The sequence below is a fragment of the Arvicola amphibius genome, chromosome 9, assembly GCF_903992535.2.
Source record: "Arvicola amphibius chromosome 9, mArvAmp1.2, whole genome shotgun sequence".
Lineage (NCBI taxonomy): Eukaryota > Metazoa > Chordata > Mammalia > Rodentia > Cricetidae > Arvicola > Arvicola amphibius.
The window spans coordinates 56154600-56170407 of record NC_052055.2 but is presented as its reverse complement, the minus strand read 5'-3'; the positions used below and the strand labels follow the sequence as shown (position 1 = coordinate 56170407).

At 48.9% G+C, this 15808-nt stretch overlaps 1 protein-coding gene across 1 annotated transcript in view; it reads left to right on the top strand.

Annotated features, from left to right (window-relative positions):
• Vdr (vitamin D receptor) overlaps window positions 1–15808 on the top strand; it is a 29141-nt gene that overhangs the window by 2857 nt on the left and 10476 nt on the right. The window contains exons 2-4 of the mRNA XM_038343996.1: window positions 6824–6954; window positions 13735–13919; window positions 14093–14204. Of these exons, the coding sequence (XP_038199924.1) occupies window positions 6824–6954; window positions 13735–13919; window positions 14093–14204 (428 nt within the window). The remainder of the gene's footprint in view (window positions 1–6823; window positions 6955–13734; window positions 13920–14092; window positions 14205–15808) is intronic.

The following is a 15808-nucleotide window of genomic DNA, read 5'->3' as shown; positions in this document are numbered from 1 at the left end:
CAGCTGTCACTCTAAACAATGTCTTTGTGTCTTTGCTGCCCCTCTGTGGTGCTGAACCTTCGACTTGGAGGGCATGCTAGGCAAGTGCTCTACCACTACCCTGCACCTCCAGCCGCGGTGGGCAGTGTTCCTTTAGCAGTTGCTGACTTTCTTCTAGGTTGTTTGTTGTTGTTATTGTTGAGGGGCTTGGGGGGTTATAGTTATCGGTGGTTTTGTTACTTAAAATGGTTCTTAAGTTTAGTACTGAAGTGTTGTGTGCTGTTAAATTCAGGAAGCCATGGTGTGCCTTCTGGAGAGGCTAAATGGGTGCGTTAGCGCACTTCCCTCTATGAGCAATGCCGGTTGTTGTTGGCTCAATGCTAATGCACCAACACTATATTTTAAACTGAAGACTTTAAAGAACAAGCATACATGAGTCAAAGTGATGAAAAATGCTGCAATTCAAGGTTCACAGGAACCTGACCCTGGAATTCCCCCGGGAGACAGTATAGCATTCAGGACTCCAGTGTTCACGGTGACGTCAGAGATAAATCAAGTGTCCTGCAGTAACAAGAATCGTCTGCATCTACATCCTTTCTCCTCTCCTTGGTCTCCCGCCACCTTCTTTGCTTTCTTTGACTCACCTAAATTTCCTTTGGGATTTTTCCAGTACAATCCAGTTCAGATGCTGCTTGAGTACCCCATAGTCACACATCTGTTTACACGCTAAGCAGTGACTAGTGCTGTCCCCTCCTCAGACACCATCTCTCTAGGTCTACAGAGATGATGTTACCAAGTTGCAGCTCTTCAGAGGCTTCCCCTGCCCCATCATGGCAGTTACATGGAAGACCTTTGCCCTGGTCTTGGCTCACAGGATGCCCCCTAAGCCCAGGCTGTCCTCTTCAGCCATTAGTGGTTTGGCTTCTAACTGCAGAGACAGTAGTTTTGGTGAGCCCAGGAAGGCCAAGACTCAAGTCCAAGGGTGATTTTGAAGTTTGAAATGGTTTAGTTGATCTGTAGTCAGGAGTTAGAGTCCAGTGTTGGCCAGGTCTTCCTTTGGTCTGTTCCATGTTCTATGTGCTTCCTGCCCTTCTGGAGCACATGAACATCAAAGATGATATACGGTATAGATTAAAGACCTGAAAAACTAAGTTTGTGAATGTCCAAATCTGCTTGACTATGTATCAACAAGCAGAACCCTAGTAAGAAGGGCCAGAAGGAGAAAACATGGATACTTTATAGGACATACATAACAGGGATGACATACAGATGGAAGTGGATGGATTTTTGATCATGAGTGGCTCTGTCTAAGGTCTGATCTAAAAAGAAAGGTGTAAGACAGAATGACCCAGGGGCCCACTGATGAAGAGATCAAGGCTTATAAGGAAATCTAACAGAGGTCCTGGAAACTAGATTGAGAAACAGTTCATTGTTTATCTCTTTTTTGCCTTCTCCTACCATATTTCTACCTGTTAACTAAAGCCTTGTGGACTGGAGGGTGTAGCTCAGTGAGTGCTTGGATGCCTTGTCTGAGGCACTAGATTGAACCCTGATTCTGTAATCAAATAAACACACTGTAAAGCCGAGTGCTGTCAGTTCCAAGACAGAAAAAAAACAACACGGAGATCTGTGTTTTCACTTGCTAGCCCCAAGGTCCTCAGTGGCCTTGTTAATTATGGGTCTTCCAGCATACAGGGGTGAAAAGCAGGCTAGTGAGAGTCCAGGAACAAGAGAAACATTCTGCTTTCAGGAAGTTCGCTCATCTGACGTTTATAGTTCTTCTAAGAATTCGCTGTGAAGGAAGCAGAGAAATGGGGAAATGTCCAGCTGATCCAAACACCACGTACTTAAAGGAAGTCAAAGAATAGAAAATATGGGTGGAAAGAACTTGTGGGTCTTCTATGGACGCAAGGAGATGGCTTACTAGATATCCCGTGCTGCTGAAGAAAGCTTTGTCCAGGGATGCTGTCCCTACCCGTGCCATAGGGTGTGGAAGGAAGAACGTCAGTGTGGTTGTTGATAGATGGCCCAAGAGTCATGTGCTAGAGAGAGGAGGGCAGAACATGGAAGGGAAGGGCAGTAGGACTGTCAAGAAAGACAGCTGCGGAGATATAAAAAGATGCTTCCATTTCCTTTTGGTCGCGGTTTGTATGCCTTTAAGAATTGGTGCTCTAATCTGAGCTCACTCTCCGCAGGATTGTGTGGCCAGGTGTTACCCCATACTTCCAACACATCCAGCTAGGGACCGTCAACCTTTTTCACCCCAGAAGAGACCTTCAGACGGCCTTTGCTTCTATTCCTGGGTGCTGGGAAGGCGGGTCTTTGCTGCTTTATTTTGAAATGAAAGGTGATAGATTCATGATGAAGAGCTTTGAGTGTAAGAACTCCAGAAATTTTGGAATCTAATAGATCTTAATTATATTACCCTGTCGTACTTCTTAACTACAGGGCAGTAAGCAAGCTGTTTGACTTCACTATGCCTTCTGGAGCTGCTTGTAGAATAAAGATATTATGTATTCCTCAAAAGTACTAAGGGTATTGGAGATAAACGTGAAATGCTGGCATGGGCAACTCTTGGTGATAAAGCTAATGTTGCTCCCTTGTAATGCCTCACCTCTGAAGATAGAGAACCATTTCCTCTCTGTCTTTACTGTGTTGACTTGGATGTGTGTGAATATCTGTTACCAGGGGTCTCTGGGAAAAAAGGGGGGGTCTCAGGATAGAAAGAACTAAACATCAGATGAAAAAGGAATGATGGGCCAACGGACTCTAGGGGAACCTTACAGAGATCAAAGACCCTGGAACTGCTCTGTGGTGACTGTCATGTCTGTGGCTTGCAATGTTTTGGCCTCTGCTGTCTGCTGAGCCCTACGCTGGGCACTTAAAGAGTGGGTGTGAGGCCTGATACCACCTTCCAGGGTATCAGGGTCTCCTGGGAACAGGTGAAATTGACAGCCTTCAATCTCCTTTGGTGGTCCCTCCCTAGCAGCTTCTCTCTTCCCCTTCATCTGCTTATGTTCTCTTTCCCTTTCTTTAGTTAATCCTAACAATGACTCCACCTGTTACTTCCACTTCTGAGATGTGGAAACTGAGGCATGGGAGGTTAACTAACTTGACCAAGGTTGTATGTGTTAATATTTGAACCCTAATAGACCATCCTAGACAAAGACTGTGCTTAATTTTTGGTTTTCGATAGTTGTATTATATAAATACTTCCAAAATTATAACAAAGCTGATTTTCTAAAACACCAGATTGCTGAATGGGGTGGCCCACCCTTGTCACCTTAGCACTTGGGAGATGGAGGCAGGAAGATCAGGAGTTCAAGGCACACCTCAGCTACAAAGCAAGGTTAAGGCTACATGAGACCCTGGCTCAAAAAAAATCGACAAAACAAAAACTCAAAGAACTATAACAAAAATAACCCAAAACGTAAATAGTTCAAAAGAATATATAAACAAAACAAAGTCTCCTGTTCAACCCACTTTTTCAGGCCCCATTTCTTCCTGGCAGAAATTAACGTCACTAGCGCCTTCTACTCGCTTCTCTGTATGTGTATGAAAGTCTGTGTCCATATGTGTGTGTTCACATGTTGGTGTATGTGCATGCACATGAGTGCACATGTGAACAGATGACGCCATAGTGATTCTGTATCTTTATCTGTGAGAGCCCATTCCCCTTTCTGACTGCCCCCTGACTTTCCTGTCACAGATCGCGTGGCAGTCCTGACATAATGAACCTACTCTCTGTCATGGACGGCAGGCTTAGTTTTCACACTCCCGACCTACCCACAGGATAGATCCACAGCGCAGGCATTTAAGGGTCCATGTCCTCCAGAAAGCAGCACTGCAGTCTTGACCATTGTTAACCTTCCTCAGAGTTCTGAGAACATCCATGTCAGGTGACATTGACATACCTAACCTTTGTTCCAGTTTACTGGGCTCTATTTGACAAGGAGATATGGTCTATATTTAAGGTATACAATGCAATCTCTCTCTCTCTCTCTCTCTCTCTCTCTCTCTCTCTCTCTCTCTCTCACACACACACACACACACACACACACATGCACATACATACACACACATGCGCACGTGCGCGCGCACACACACACACACACACACACACACCATACTCTGGGGTGATCAAAACAATCAGCCTAGATAATGAGTCCCTGATCTCACACGGATCTCACACAGATCTTACGTGGATCTCACACAGATCTCACACGGATCTCACACAGATCTCACACAGATCTTACGTGGATCTCACACAGATCTCACACTGCTCTCACACGGGTCTCACATGAATCTCACACGGATCTTACATGTATCTCTCACAGATCTATATGTATCTCATGCAGATCTCACACAGATCTCACACTGCTCTCACACGGGTCTCACACGGATCTCACACTGGTCTCACATGGATCTCACACTGCTCTCACACGGGTCTCACACGGATCTCATACTGTTCACACTGCTCTCACATGGATCTCACATGGATCTTCCCCGTCTAGGACTCCATGCAGCCCCTGTGTCCTGAGCAGGCACCAAGTTCTCTAAGACTCAGTCACAGACAAAACTCAGAAGGCACTTGACACCATGCTGCTGACAGGAGCCACCCACGTGCCGGCCTGAGGCCCTAGCCCCTGGCACTTGAAGCTTTTGTGAACTCCTTGTCTTTTCCATGTTTTGATGAATTGGTCTCTGGCATGAGAACTGCTCAATGTCCTCTATAACCCCTGGCTTTCTAGAAACTGCCTCTTTATTTAGCGGAGTTGCACCACCCCGTTCCCCTTCCTGAACTAGGGTATAATTGCCAGCCAGCCAGAGAATGACAGGGTTCAGACTCAGAAGCAGCAGAAAGAGACACTGGGCTCCCGTGGAATGGGAAGGCTCTTGTTTCTCAAAACCAAACTAGTGCCTAGGCAATTAGCTTTGGGAGGAAGGCAGGGGAGGGTGTGGGTCCTCAGGACAGAGCACGTGGCCAGGGCTGGCGGGCTGGTGGGCTGGCTGCCCCGACTCCTTGTGGGCAGACGCTAGATGACAGTCACATGTGGAGGCACCCTTAGAAGGCAGCAGGACAGAGAGTAAATTGGCCTCCAAGACAACAGAACCTGTGGTCCAGCAAACATCCAGCTCCAGATCGGTTCTGGTTCTGAGAATGAGCCAGCCAGTGACCAGCTAGTGAGTTTTCTGCCGCTCCTAGAGCATAAAGTCCAAATTTTGTCTTCCCAGACACCATTCCTTTCCCCCAGTTTCGTATTTAGAGAAACTCAGGAAGAACTGAGTATCATACTTTAAAATAATAACTATAATTTAAAGGCCTTACACATTTATAGGCCACTTATTGCATTTTGTAAACTGTGTCGACACTCAGGGACCGAGGCGGTGTGACCTGTTCTTTCAGCTCCTGCCGCTGTGACTCCCTGTTCTGATGAACCGTAAGCTGGAACTGCAAGCTGAAATAAACCCTTTCTCTCTGGCGTTGCTTTCGTGCTGCTGACAGTATTCCCTCTCAGTGACAAGAAAGAAACTAAGACAGTCCCTCAGTCACAGGTCATAGGCAAGACCCTAGAGCCTGAGGCTCTGGTTACTCCACCGGGTGTCTGGGAAGCTCTCTGCCCCGCCAGAGACTGGCTGAGGCTTTGCTGCGCCACAGTGAAGGGCACACATAGGAGGGCTTTTTGGTCCCCAAGGTACAGATGGTGGATTCACAGCAAGGACTCCTAAGCTAGACAAGACAGTGGGTGGAAAAGGAAGCATTCCCACTAAGACTTGGAACAAAATGCCTAGTTGTGAACAAAAAGGAAATGAGAATTTGCTCTGAATTAGAAACATCCAGTCTTTGAGTAGGTTCAGAGAGCCGTGGTCATTTGTGGTAACAGGTGAGGCCTCAAGAACCATGACGGGAAAGAGAGGAAGGAGAAAGAGAGGGACACGTGGCTCACAGCCTAGAATAGACCAATGTGGCAATGATGATCTCATCATTCCTGGATAACCCTGAAGGCTCCCAAACTGCTTTTGTATTTTCTGTCCCCTAGGAAAAGACTGTCCCTGCAGTAGAGGTATAAAGGCAAAAGCTGAAAGCTCTCTGTCCCCACAGAGGTGGACATCGACCCACCACCCAGTCTCTTCCTACATTTACAGGGCCGACAGGGTGGCCTAATCTTAGGGCCACACTGTCCCTAACAGCCTGGCACTGCCTACTGCCCTAGGTCTGCTGTAGCCCCCTTGGGTATAAAGTGTCATCAGTGGAGGGTACCAGAGCCAAAGTCCAGAAGCAACAGATGGCCCTTCATCCTGGACCCATCTGGTACTGAGCTACGCTCAAAGGCCAACTGTCCGGGTCTATTTAGTTGAGGGCTCAGCTTTACTGAACACTGAGTTCTAGGATTGAAAGCCGTCCAAGGAGCTGAAAGCTGAGCCTTGGATCCCTACGACTCTCAGATCTGAAGCCTCAGTTTCTTACTGAGCAGTTCTTAAGCTCGGTGACCCCATCTATTAAGTGAAGTAGTCACACCAATGGTCTGTGATTGTTTGTGGAGGCTGCGGAGCTCACTCTGGCATCTTTTCCCCATCCTTGGGCCAAGTCAGTCTGGTTGTCTGAAGATTGTCATTGTCTCAGTCCCCATGTTTTAGTGAATGTGAACTGCGAGCCTTTGGTTGGTATACCTAGCTCAGGCCAGGGCTCAGGGTCACTGAGAGTGGCCCAAGGGAACAGAAAACCGGAATCTGAGGGCCTTGTGGTCAGGTCTCCATAGTGACAGCCCCTGAGGGCTATTCTCAGGCAGGACGAAAGAGCTCCAGGCCAGTGACTCAGTGCAGAGTTGTGCTCTTTCGCCAGGCGGAGCATGAAGAGGAAGGCACTGTTCACCTGTCCCTTCAACGGAGACTGCCGAATCACCAAGGACAACCGCCGCCACTGCCAGGCCTGCCGGCTCAAACGCTGTGTGGACATTGGCATGATGAAGGAATGTGAGTGACCGGGGACAGGTGGGAGTGAGGGCTAAGCTGCCGTCACACAATGGCTGCGGTCGCTATCATGCACATTTCTCCACCGAGGCCTGCTTCTACCGGATCCTGGACCAGGGACGATGGTGTGGGTGAAGCAATGCTGTTGAGGCTGTAGTTTGGAGTATATCAAGGGGGTGTGCTTAAAGAAGAAACCCATAGAATTCAGCAGATGCTGGGGAAGGGCTCATCTGGGCCTCCTGGGCTGGAGCACGGGCACAGGGTCTGGGTCCTCAGAGAAGCCCCTCCACCCCACCCCCGTTCCCTTCGCACAGTGCCGCCAGCATTTCCACCCAGAGCCTAAACCCTGGCTCTAGAACAGAGGCCTTGCCCTGCCAAGCTGAGGGCCTACAGTCACCCTGGGAAGCCTGGGCTATGGGAATGTGAGGAAAGGGGCAAAGGAGAGGAACCAGGAAGACAAGTCAGGAATGGACACAAGTCCTAGAACAGGAGGTCTCAGGAAGCAAGGGTCTTTCATGAGGGACATAAAATGCACTGGTGGTCAAAGCAGAGGCAGAGAGTCACCTTGGCCTCCATCGAGGGCCTTCACCAAGGCTCCTCGATCCTGATCCCAGCTCCCAGCCAACACGGGCAGCCCTGGAAGGAGTTTCCAGACTTGGTTGCTGCTCACACCACAGGAATGTGCAGGTCTGGGCATGCCATGGTGCAACCTAGTCGCCGCCCCACCCCGCCTCCTGTGTTTGTACTGGAGAGTGAGAAGTGGAGGCCCAAGGCTGGCGAGGTGTTCTCAGACATTCTTAATGGGGCCTGTTCTGTGCCTTGTGCTCAAGTGAGCACACAGGAGTGCCCTGCCTCTGTGGAACAGGGTGCCTCTTTGTTAAGGTTCCTTAGGGTCCTAAGGTTTCTGCCATCCAAGAACGGCCATGAGTTCCATTGTTGGGATTCAATAAGACACAGTTGCTTACACTTGGAGACCCTCTCAGACCCAGAAAGGACAAAACATCAGGGCTGAAATCCAAAATCAAGCTGGTTGGTGATCTGGGGCTATAACTCAGCTCAGCTCCCATTCTAGAACCCACAGGGGCACCACAAGGAGCGCACCAGCCCTCAATGAGGTGCTGAATTAAGATCACCCCCATACATGATATCACACGATGATGCAATATCCATCCATTCAGGAGCTGCTGGTCTCCTCCAAAGCAGCTTTGGGTCTCATCTTGGTCCTCTGTGGAGTCTCACACGCCTTGTCTTGCTCTCCTCCTGGTTCTCCCAGCGGGAAACTGTGCAGAGCTGAAGGATGGGAAGGGGGAGCAGGCAGAGCTCCAACTAGGATGGAACCACCTCTCACTGCTCTGGAGGGAAGCTTGTTCCCAAGAGATGCAATTCCTGGCTTGGGTCACCCAGTTTCACATCTCCAGGCTTAAATCCCTGCCTTAGAACCCTCCAGAGCTGACCCCCTGCAGTGGCTTTTGCCCTCAGTGGCCTCTGCTCTCCTCTCAGAGACAATCAAGTATCTCACTATTTTCAGACTACTTGGAAGAGACTAGGAACTACTCAGTCTTCCTTCTAGTCGGAGCAGGGAACTGGCCTTCATAGGAAAGCCGGGGAGGGGAGGCTTATGGAAAGGTGACAGAGGCAGGAACCAGTGTCTGTTGACAACCTGCGGGTACCAAATTCTGCACAGAGACTACGTGTTTTCTTCCTAGATTCTCACAACAACCCCTAAGCATGTGAATATTACTTTTTTAGCAGATAAGAAAAGTCAAAGAGAATGAACCTGTTATACCTCTGACCTAGCATGCTATCTGCATCTATTCTGCCCTAGGTCTGGCCTACGGGCTCCATAGAGGGAAATCCCATAGGCACTCCTAGTGAGTCAGCGCTTATTCCATTCCCACGCTCTGCCTGGAGCCCGAAGGAATAAATAGACTGATGAGAGCTTTGTCCCTCTAAAGAGTCCTTTTCTCTGTCCTCAAGTCCTGGGCGGTTCATATTTGAAGTTTGTTTCTTATTCTTGTTGCTTTTGATGTAGGGTCTTGCTATGCAAGCCCAGGCTGGCCTCAGCTCTCTACTTCAAGGTCTTGACTGGGGAGTTGAGTTCTTATATTGCGCTACATCTGTCCTGCACAGAACCACCCCCTTGTGATAACTTCAATGTTTTCACAGATATGTATCTTTCCTCCCCAGTTTCCTTGTTTGTACAGCACCTGGGCCATAGGAGGTGCCCAGTAAATGTGTTAAGTGAATATCAGCTCTCCACACGCTTCTTCTAGATCCTCATCGGTCTATAGAGATCAGTAAGCTTAGCCTAAATCTGATATTGTCTGAGTCATTCATTTGGGGGAAAGAGTTACATCCTCTCTCCCTTGGTGTTCTGAGGTCACTAGTGACATCTTCACATTTTAAAACTGTTCATGTTTGCAGATCTTGGCTTTCCAACTCGAGTCTAGGCTTTGTTGGACAGGAAACATATTTTACATGCAAATAACTTACGCCAAACTACTTCATGTTTCTCCTCAAGGGATTTGCAAGGAAGTGAAGAAAGCGACTCTGGGGCTGTACAGGCTACCAAAGCCAACTACTGACGTTCAATCTCGTCCATTGCAGAGTTCCTCAGAACCCTGTTACCAGGCTGCTGGCTGCATCTCATAACCATGTCCTCTGACCTGTAGTAGTAGCATCTAAGTATTAATTCACCAAGAAAATTATTTTTAGAATTCCTTACAGGTTAATAAGCCCTTTGAACTAATTATTTCACAAATCACAAGAGTATATGTGGATACATGAATGAGAAATGGTTGTCTCTAGTTGGTGTTGCTTCCTGGAAGCTCTGGACAGTGACCAGAGAGTCTGATTTCACCAGTCCTTCTGAGCAGAGAGGCCATGGCTGCTATTCAGCGCAAGCAGTTGGGAAGAGAGGTGGTAAAGGTTGATGCTGAACTTTAAATTATTTGTTTATTTATTTAGGCTGGGGCGTGTGTCATAGCTCACACGTGGAGGTAAGAGGACAGCTTGTGGGAGTCAGTTCTCTCCTTCCGCAAGGCGGGCCCCAAGATTAAGCTCAAGTCGTGAGCTTGGCAAGCAAGCACTCTACCCACTGTGACTTTTCCTACTGAACTACGCTGCTTTGTCTCTGAAGTTAATTCTGAATCTTCTTTGTCTTCTTCAAGTAAATCACTGACGAACTTTGTTCGTTTAGTTGTTCCCACTCTAGCTTTACTTGGGACAGTTTATGTCAGGACTCCATGTCTAAGAGAGCGTCCCTCTGATCAGTTACAGCTCAATACAATCACAGACAGATGAACTTGGCATGACCATTCATCCCAGAACCAGACTGCTCAAGTCTGAATGCTGGCTCTACTGTTGTTAGCTGTGTTACCCTGAGCAAGCTACACAACCTCTCTGGGCCTCAGTTTCCTCTTCTACAAAATGGGAATAATGATTATATTTATACTAAAAGATTGTTTTAGGGAGCCAATGTGCAAAAGGTCCTCTTTATTTTTCGTTTTTTGAAACAGGTTTCTCTGTATAACAGCTCTGACTGCCCTACAACCTGCTTTGTTGACCAGGCTGGCCTCAAACTCACAAAAATTCTCCCGCCTCTGCTTCCCAAGTGCTGGAATCAAAGGCGTGTGCCACCACTGCCAGGCCCAAAAGGTAGTTATAATTAATGCTTCGTACATTTAAAAACCAATTAAGTCACCCATTAATCTTATCTTCTTATGATGCCAAACTTGATCACCAGAAATTCTAGGTCCCAAAAGTTCAAAAGTAATCTTAAGGCTGGATGTGGTGGTACTTACCCGGCACTTGGGAGGCAGAAGCAGATGGATCTCTGAGTTTGAGACCAGCCTGGTCTACATAGCAAGTACTGGAACATCCAGAGATACATAGTGAGACCCTTTCAAAAAGCAAAACCAAACCAAACAAACAGCAGGTAGGGCTGGAGCCATGGCTCAGGGGTAAGAGCACCGTGTGCTCTTCCAGAAGATCTGGGTTTGATTCCTGGCACCAGAAACATGTGTAACTCCAGTCCCAGGGCATCTGATGCCCTCTTCTGGCCTTTGTGTGCACCAGGTATTCATATGGTACACAATGCAGGCAAAACACTCCTAAAATAAAATTTAAAAAAAATAAAATAAATTTCAAAGAGCAAGAAAGCCATATCTCTAGAGACAAGGACCAAAGCCACAGACAACACATAACTTGGCAGAGGTGTCGACAGGTGCTGTGCCAAATCACACAAAGACTCCAAAGCGTACAGTTCTGGAGTTTTCCCTGAGCTTGCAGGGTCTGAAGGCATCATCTGAGAAAAGCTTGTGTTGTTCTGGTGGTCCCTGACAGATCAGTCTGTCTTAGAAGTATTTCAATCACAGTTACTTAAATCAAAGAGGTTGGCTTCGGTGGGTTACTCACCTGTGTGCTTTGAGAGTTATTCCTAGCACGAGAATGCAGATAGCCCAGTGCAGGCCTCTCGGTGCCCATGAAAATGACTTACAGAGAAGACACACTCTGTGCTGATATTCTTGATAGCTGTTGTCACATTCCATGGCGGGAACCCCCCGACTGACCTCTGTGAGGGAACACAGAATTGTAAGCCATAGCCCCTGTCCTTGGGCATCCTGTGTGCTAGGAAAAGAGGCCTTGAATCTCTCAAGTTTCTCGGTCAACAGTTATTAAAACCTGTGTCGGCTATGAGTCTCAAAGAGTGGGAGACGGGCTGGAGAGATGGCTCAGCCGTTAAGAGCATTGCCTGCTCTCCCAAAGGTCCTGAGTTCAATTCCCAGCAACCACATGGTGGCTCACAACCATCTGTAGTGGGGTCTGGTGCCCTCTACTGGCCTGCAGGCATACACACAGACAGAATATTGTATACATAATAAATAAATATTAAAAAAAGAGTGGGAGACTCAGGTGCCAATGCGTGTGGAAAGCACAAATTATGAATGAAGAATGAGAACAAGAGCTCAGAGCAGATCAGGGCAATCAAGAAAGGGCTTCGTTGGAAAAGAGATCAAAAGCTAGCCTCTGAGGGAAGACGAGACTGTGTGTAGGTGTCAGGTAGAGAAGACGCAGGGACGGACATCCAGCACAAGTGTAAGCAGGTTGTGTTGACGGCTCGGCAATGCTGACGTGCCTAGAACAGAAACCGTGTCCAAGGATGCTGAGGAATGAGGCTGGAAAGAGTTAAGCCAGATCATGAAAGGCCTTGCCCTTGATTTGGTCCTGGCAAGCAGGAAAGATGCGGCAGTTCCTAAGTAGGAGAATAACACCACGGAATCCTGGGAGGGCTACCAAAATCTGTCAGGCTGATTAACATGCCTGTGGACGCCCACAGTGGGGCATGAAGAGCCCTGCCTCCTGAGCTCCCATCTCTCACTCTGCCCACCATTCACATGGGCAGGAGAGACGGGGCACCTGGCATGGCTCCACAGGCCTTTCCTTGGGCCTTCCTTTCCATGGGATGCTCCTAGCTCCTTTGACCCCCACCCCGCCTGACCTCCTAGGGGCTGATCAGAAAGACAACTTCTGGGAGAGGAGGGCTGGCAGCTCTTTTGGGTGGATGAGTCAGCCACCTGGGCGTGGCTTCCTTCCAGCACTGTTCTTTGGGCTGTACACCTTGGTTGTGGGAAGAAGGCACCGTCTTTCTCTAAGATTTCCCTTTCCTGCTATGCCTGGGACTCTGATTCTCCATTCCTGCCTCCCACAGGTACTTCCTCCTCAGCCCCCACTGACTTCTCTCATCCCTTCCCTTCACAACAGGCTCAGGTCAATGGACTTCTCTCGAAGCCCAGAACCCATTTACTCTCTGGTTCTGGTTCCTTCCCCAGCTCTTGTGAAACCCCACACTTCTGTGGGCAGATGCCCTGGCAGCCCTGGCAGCTTGAGCACAGAGCAAGTAGGTACAGGCTGAGGCCCTAGTGCCCACTCCTACCATCAGGGCTCTGCAAGCCCTGGCCAGGGAGTCTGTTTGCCCGGCTGCTGTGCCAGGCATCCCTGCTCCCAACCTGTCCTTGCAGGCAGCTGCCCCAACACAGCGTGCAGGGGTCACTGCAGATGCCCCTATACCAGCCTGCAGGTGACAAAGTATCTCCCATGACCAGTCATCCACTGCCAACTGGAAGAAGCGCCCCAGGCCCCAGCAATCAGGTTCCAGTCTTCAGGGATTTCCAAGCATTCCTTGAGCAGAAGTCCCAAGTGTGACCGGATTCAAAGACCGAGATGTTGTTATGCAGAGGGGCAAAAGATCAGACTCTCGTGTTGTTTAGAGTGGAGCGGGCAGCTGAGCTCCACGTCAGGAAATGAGAATACGCAAATGGCCTCTTCAAGGGGTTCTTCTCAGCATTCACTAGCTTCCACGCAGCAGGAAAGGAAAGGCCCACACAGCCATGGAGTGTGGGGCATGAGCAAGGACTAGCGTGTAACTGTGCCAGTCACATCCAGCTCTCAAAGCAGGTAGCTTGGAGTGGGTGGTGCTCTCGAGACCACATGCTTCAAACCGCTCATTTTTTAGGAAGCCAGGGAGTCTGCCATTTTCCCAAGGTCCCACATCTTGTCCTTGAGAATATGGACTTCCCGTTGCCAGACAAACCTCCACTCCTCCCACGTGCCTCTGCCTTTTCACCGTAGAAAATCCAGTTTCCTCCACGTCGTGGCATTGGAGCTAACATGATGGTTGAGTCCCATGGACCAGCCCCTCCCATGCCAGCTCCTTAGCTGTGGAGGAAGAGTTCCAGGAGGAATTTTGGGCCATCCCTTGGGTTCCTTTTCTCGCCCCCACAGTCATCCTAACAGATGAGGAGGTGCAGCGTAAACGGGAGATGATAATGAAGAGAAAAGAGGAAGAAGCCTTGAAGGACAGTCTGAGGCCGAAGTTATCTGAGGAACAGCAGCGCATCATAGCCATCCTGCTGGATGCCCACCACAAGACCTATGACCCCACCTACGCTTACTTCAAGGATTTCCGGGTACGTCCACTGGTCCGGGGCTTGAGCCGGGGTAGTGGAGATTCAGATACAGCCAAGGCGTGGGGAGCAGGAATGGGGGGCCAGGGAGCTGGGAAAAGATGGAGATCATGCTCTCAGAGGCAGGAGAGTGACCCCCAAATAGGGACCTCTGAGAATTCATCTTTGCCTTCCAGCCTCCAGTTCGTGCGAATGGGAGTGAAGAGAGCTATCCTGAAAGGCCCACATTCAGCTTCTCCGGGGTGTCCTCCTCCTCCTCCAGCTCCGATTTGTACACTACCTCACTAGGTAAGAAGCCCTTCCACCAAGCAAACTGGGGGAAAGCATCCACCTCGTGGTCCTTAGGGGGGAGGGACAGAAATCTTCCATTTGCATACGGTGGGTGGGACACAGCCCTTCTTTCGCAGAAAGAGGGCTGGCTGTCTTGTGCAAGATGCATGTTGGGAAGAGCCAAGCTGGGGTTCTAGCTGTACAAATCTAGGTCCAAGCTCAGCCTCTGAGCCAAGCTCTATCCTTGACTTCCTCCCTGGAATGACCCGGAGGTCACTACCCAATATTTTGGTCCTTGACTCTTTGAAAGGTAGAATTGATGTAGGAAGATGAGCTATGATGCGGGAAGGGCCCTAGCCGGAGCACTGGGGGAACCGAGCATTGTGACCTCGGACAACCAGTGGCCTTCAACTCCTCAGAGTCTGGGATGCTGTACTTCTCTCTTTGGGCTCTCATATACATTCCTGCCCCATCGGTCCCTACCTCATGGTGCCCTGTCCTCTCTGCCTCTATCTCTCACCCAGTTCTGGTGTCCTCCTCTCGGGGCCTGGAAGAAGGTGGGGATGGAACCCCCACCACCACGTGCACACACTTCCTGGGTAACTCTAGCCTTCGGACACGAGAGCTCCAGACTCTTCCACACCCCTGTGCACAGACTGAGACGGGGTGCTAGTGCCGAGTGCTCTGAGATAACAGCATGGACAGTGCCTACCCACCGGAAGTGAAAGGAGAGAGGTGGTCAGACTTGGGAGAAAAGCACTGGGCATGACTTGTGACTGGCACTCCCTCCCCTCCCCCCATTGGGATTTCCCCACGCCCACCCCAAATACTCATTCTGTGTTCCATCTGACAACATAGTCACTGTCCTAATTAGGGACAAGAAATACTTCAGCTTTTAATAATCATTTATGTCCTTTAGGTAGTTTTTTTATTATTTTATTTTGAGGCAGGGTCTTACTATGTAACATTGGCTGTCTTGGAGCTTACTATGTAGACCAGGCTGGCCTGGAACTCAGAGAAAATCACCTGCCTCTGCCTCCTGGGTGCTGGTGATTTTAGACTTTTCATAAGTTCATTGCTCCAAGGTCCTTACACCTACCAGTGGTATGTTCAGTATAGTATATTTACAAATTCAGAAAGGTAAAATGAGGCCATTTAAAAGTTACTATACAAAAGTCACACACATTCAGCATCGATACTTAGAAAATGGAGATGAGTACATTTGTTCGCATAGCATGATCTTCGCCCCTGCTGCTCAAAGGAAGAGACTTCACACCTGGCCATGTCTTTCTAATTCCCTTCGGAAGTGGAACTTGGTGATGTAGCCTGATGCTTTGTTCTCTTCTCTTAGCCGTACATTGTGGAGACTGGAAAGCTGGCTCCGGTCAGAACACCAGTTGCTCTTGCAGAGAACCCAAGTTTGGTTTCCAGCACCCACATGGTGCTCACAGCTGTCCACAACTCCACTTCCAGGGGCTCCAGTGTCCTCTTCCGGTCTCCTCAGGCACCAGGCATGCATGTGGCACACATACATACACACAGGCAAAACAGTCATACAAGTTAAATAGGATAAACACGTCTAAAATTTCTAGATATCATTCAATATGTATCAGGACGATGGC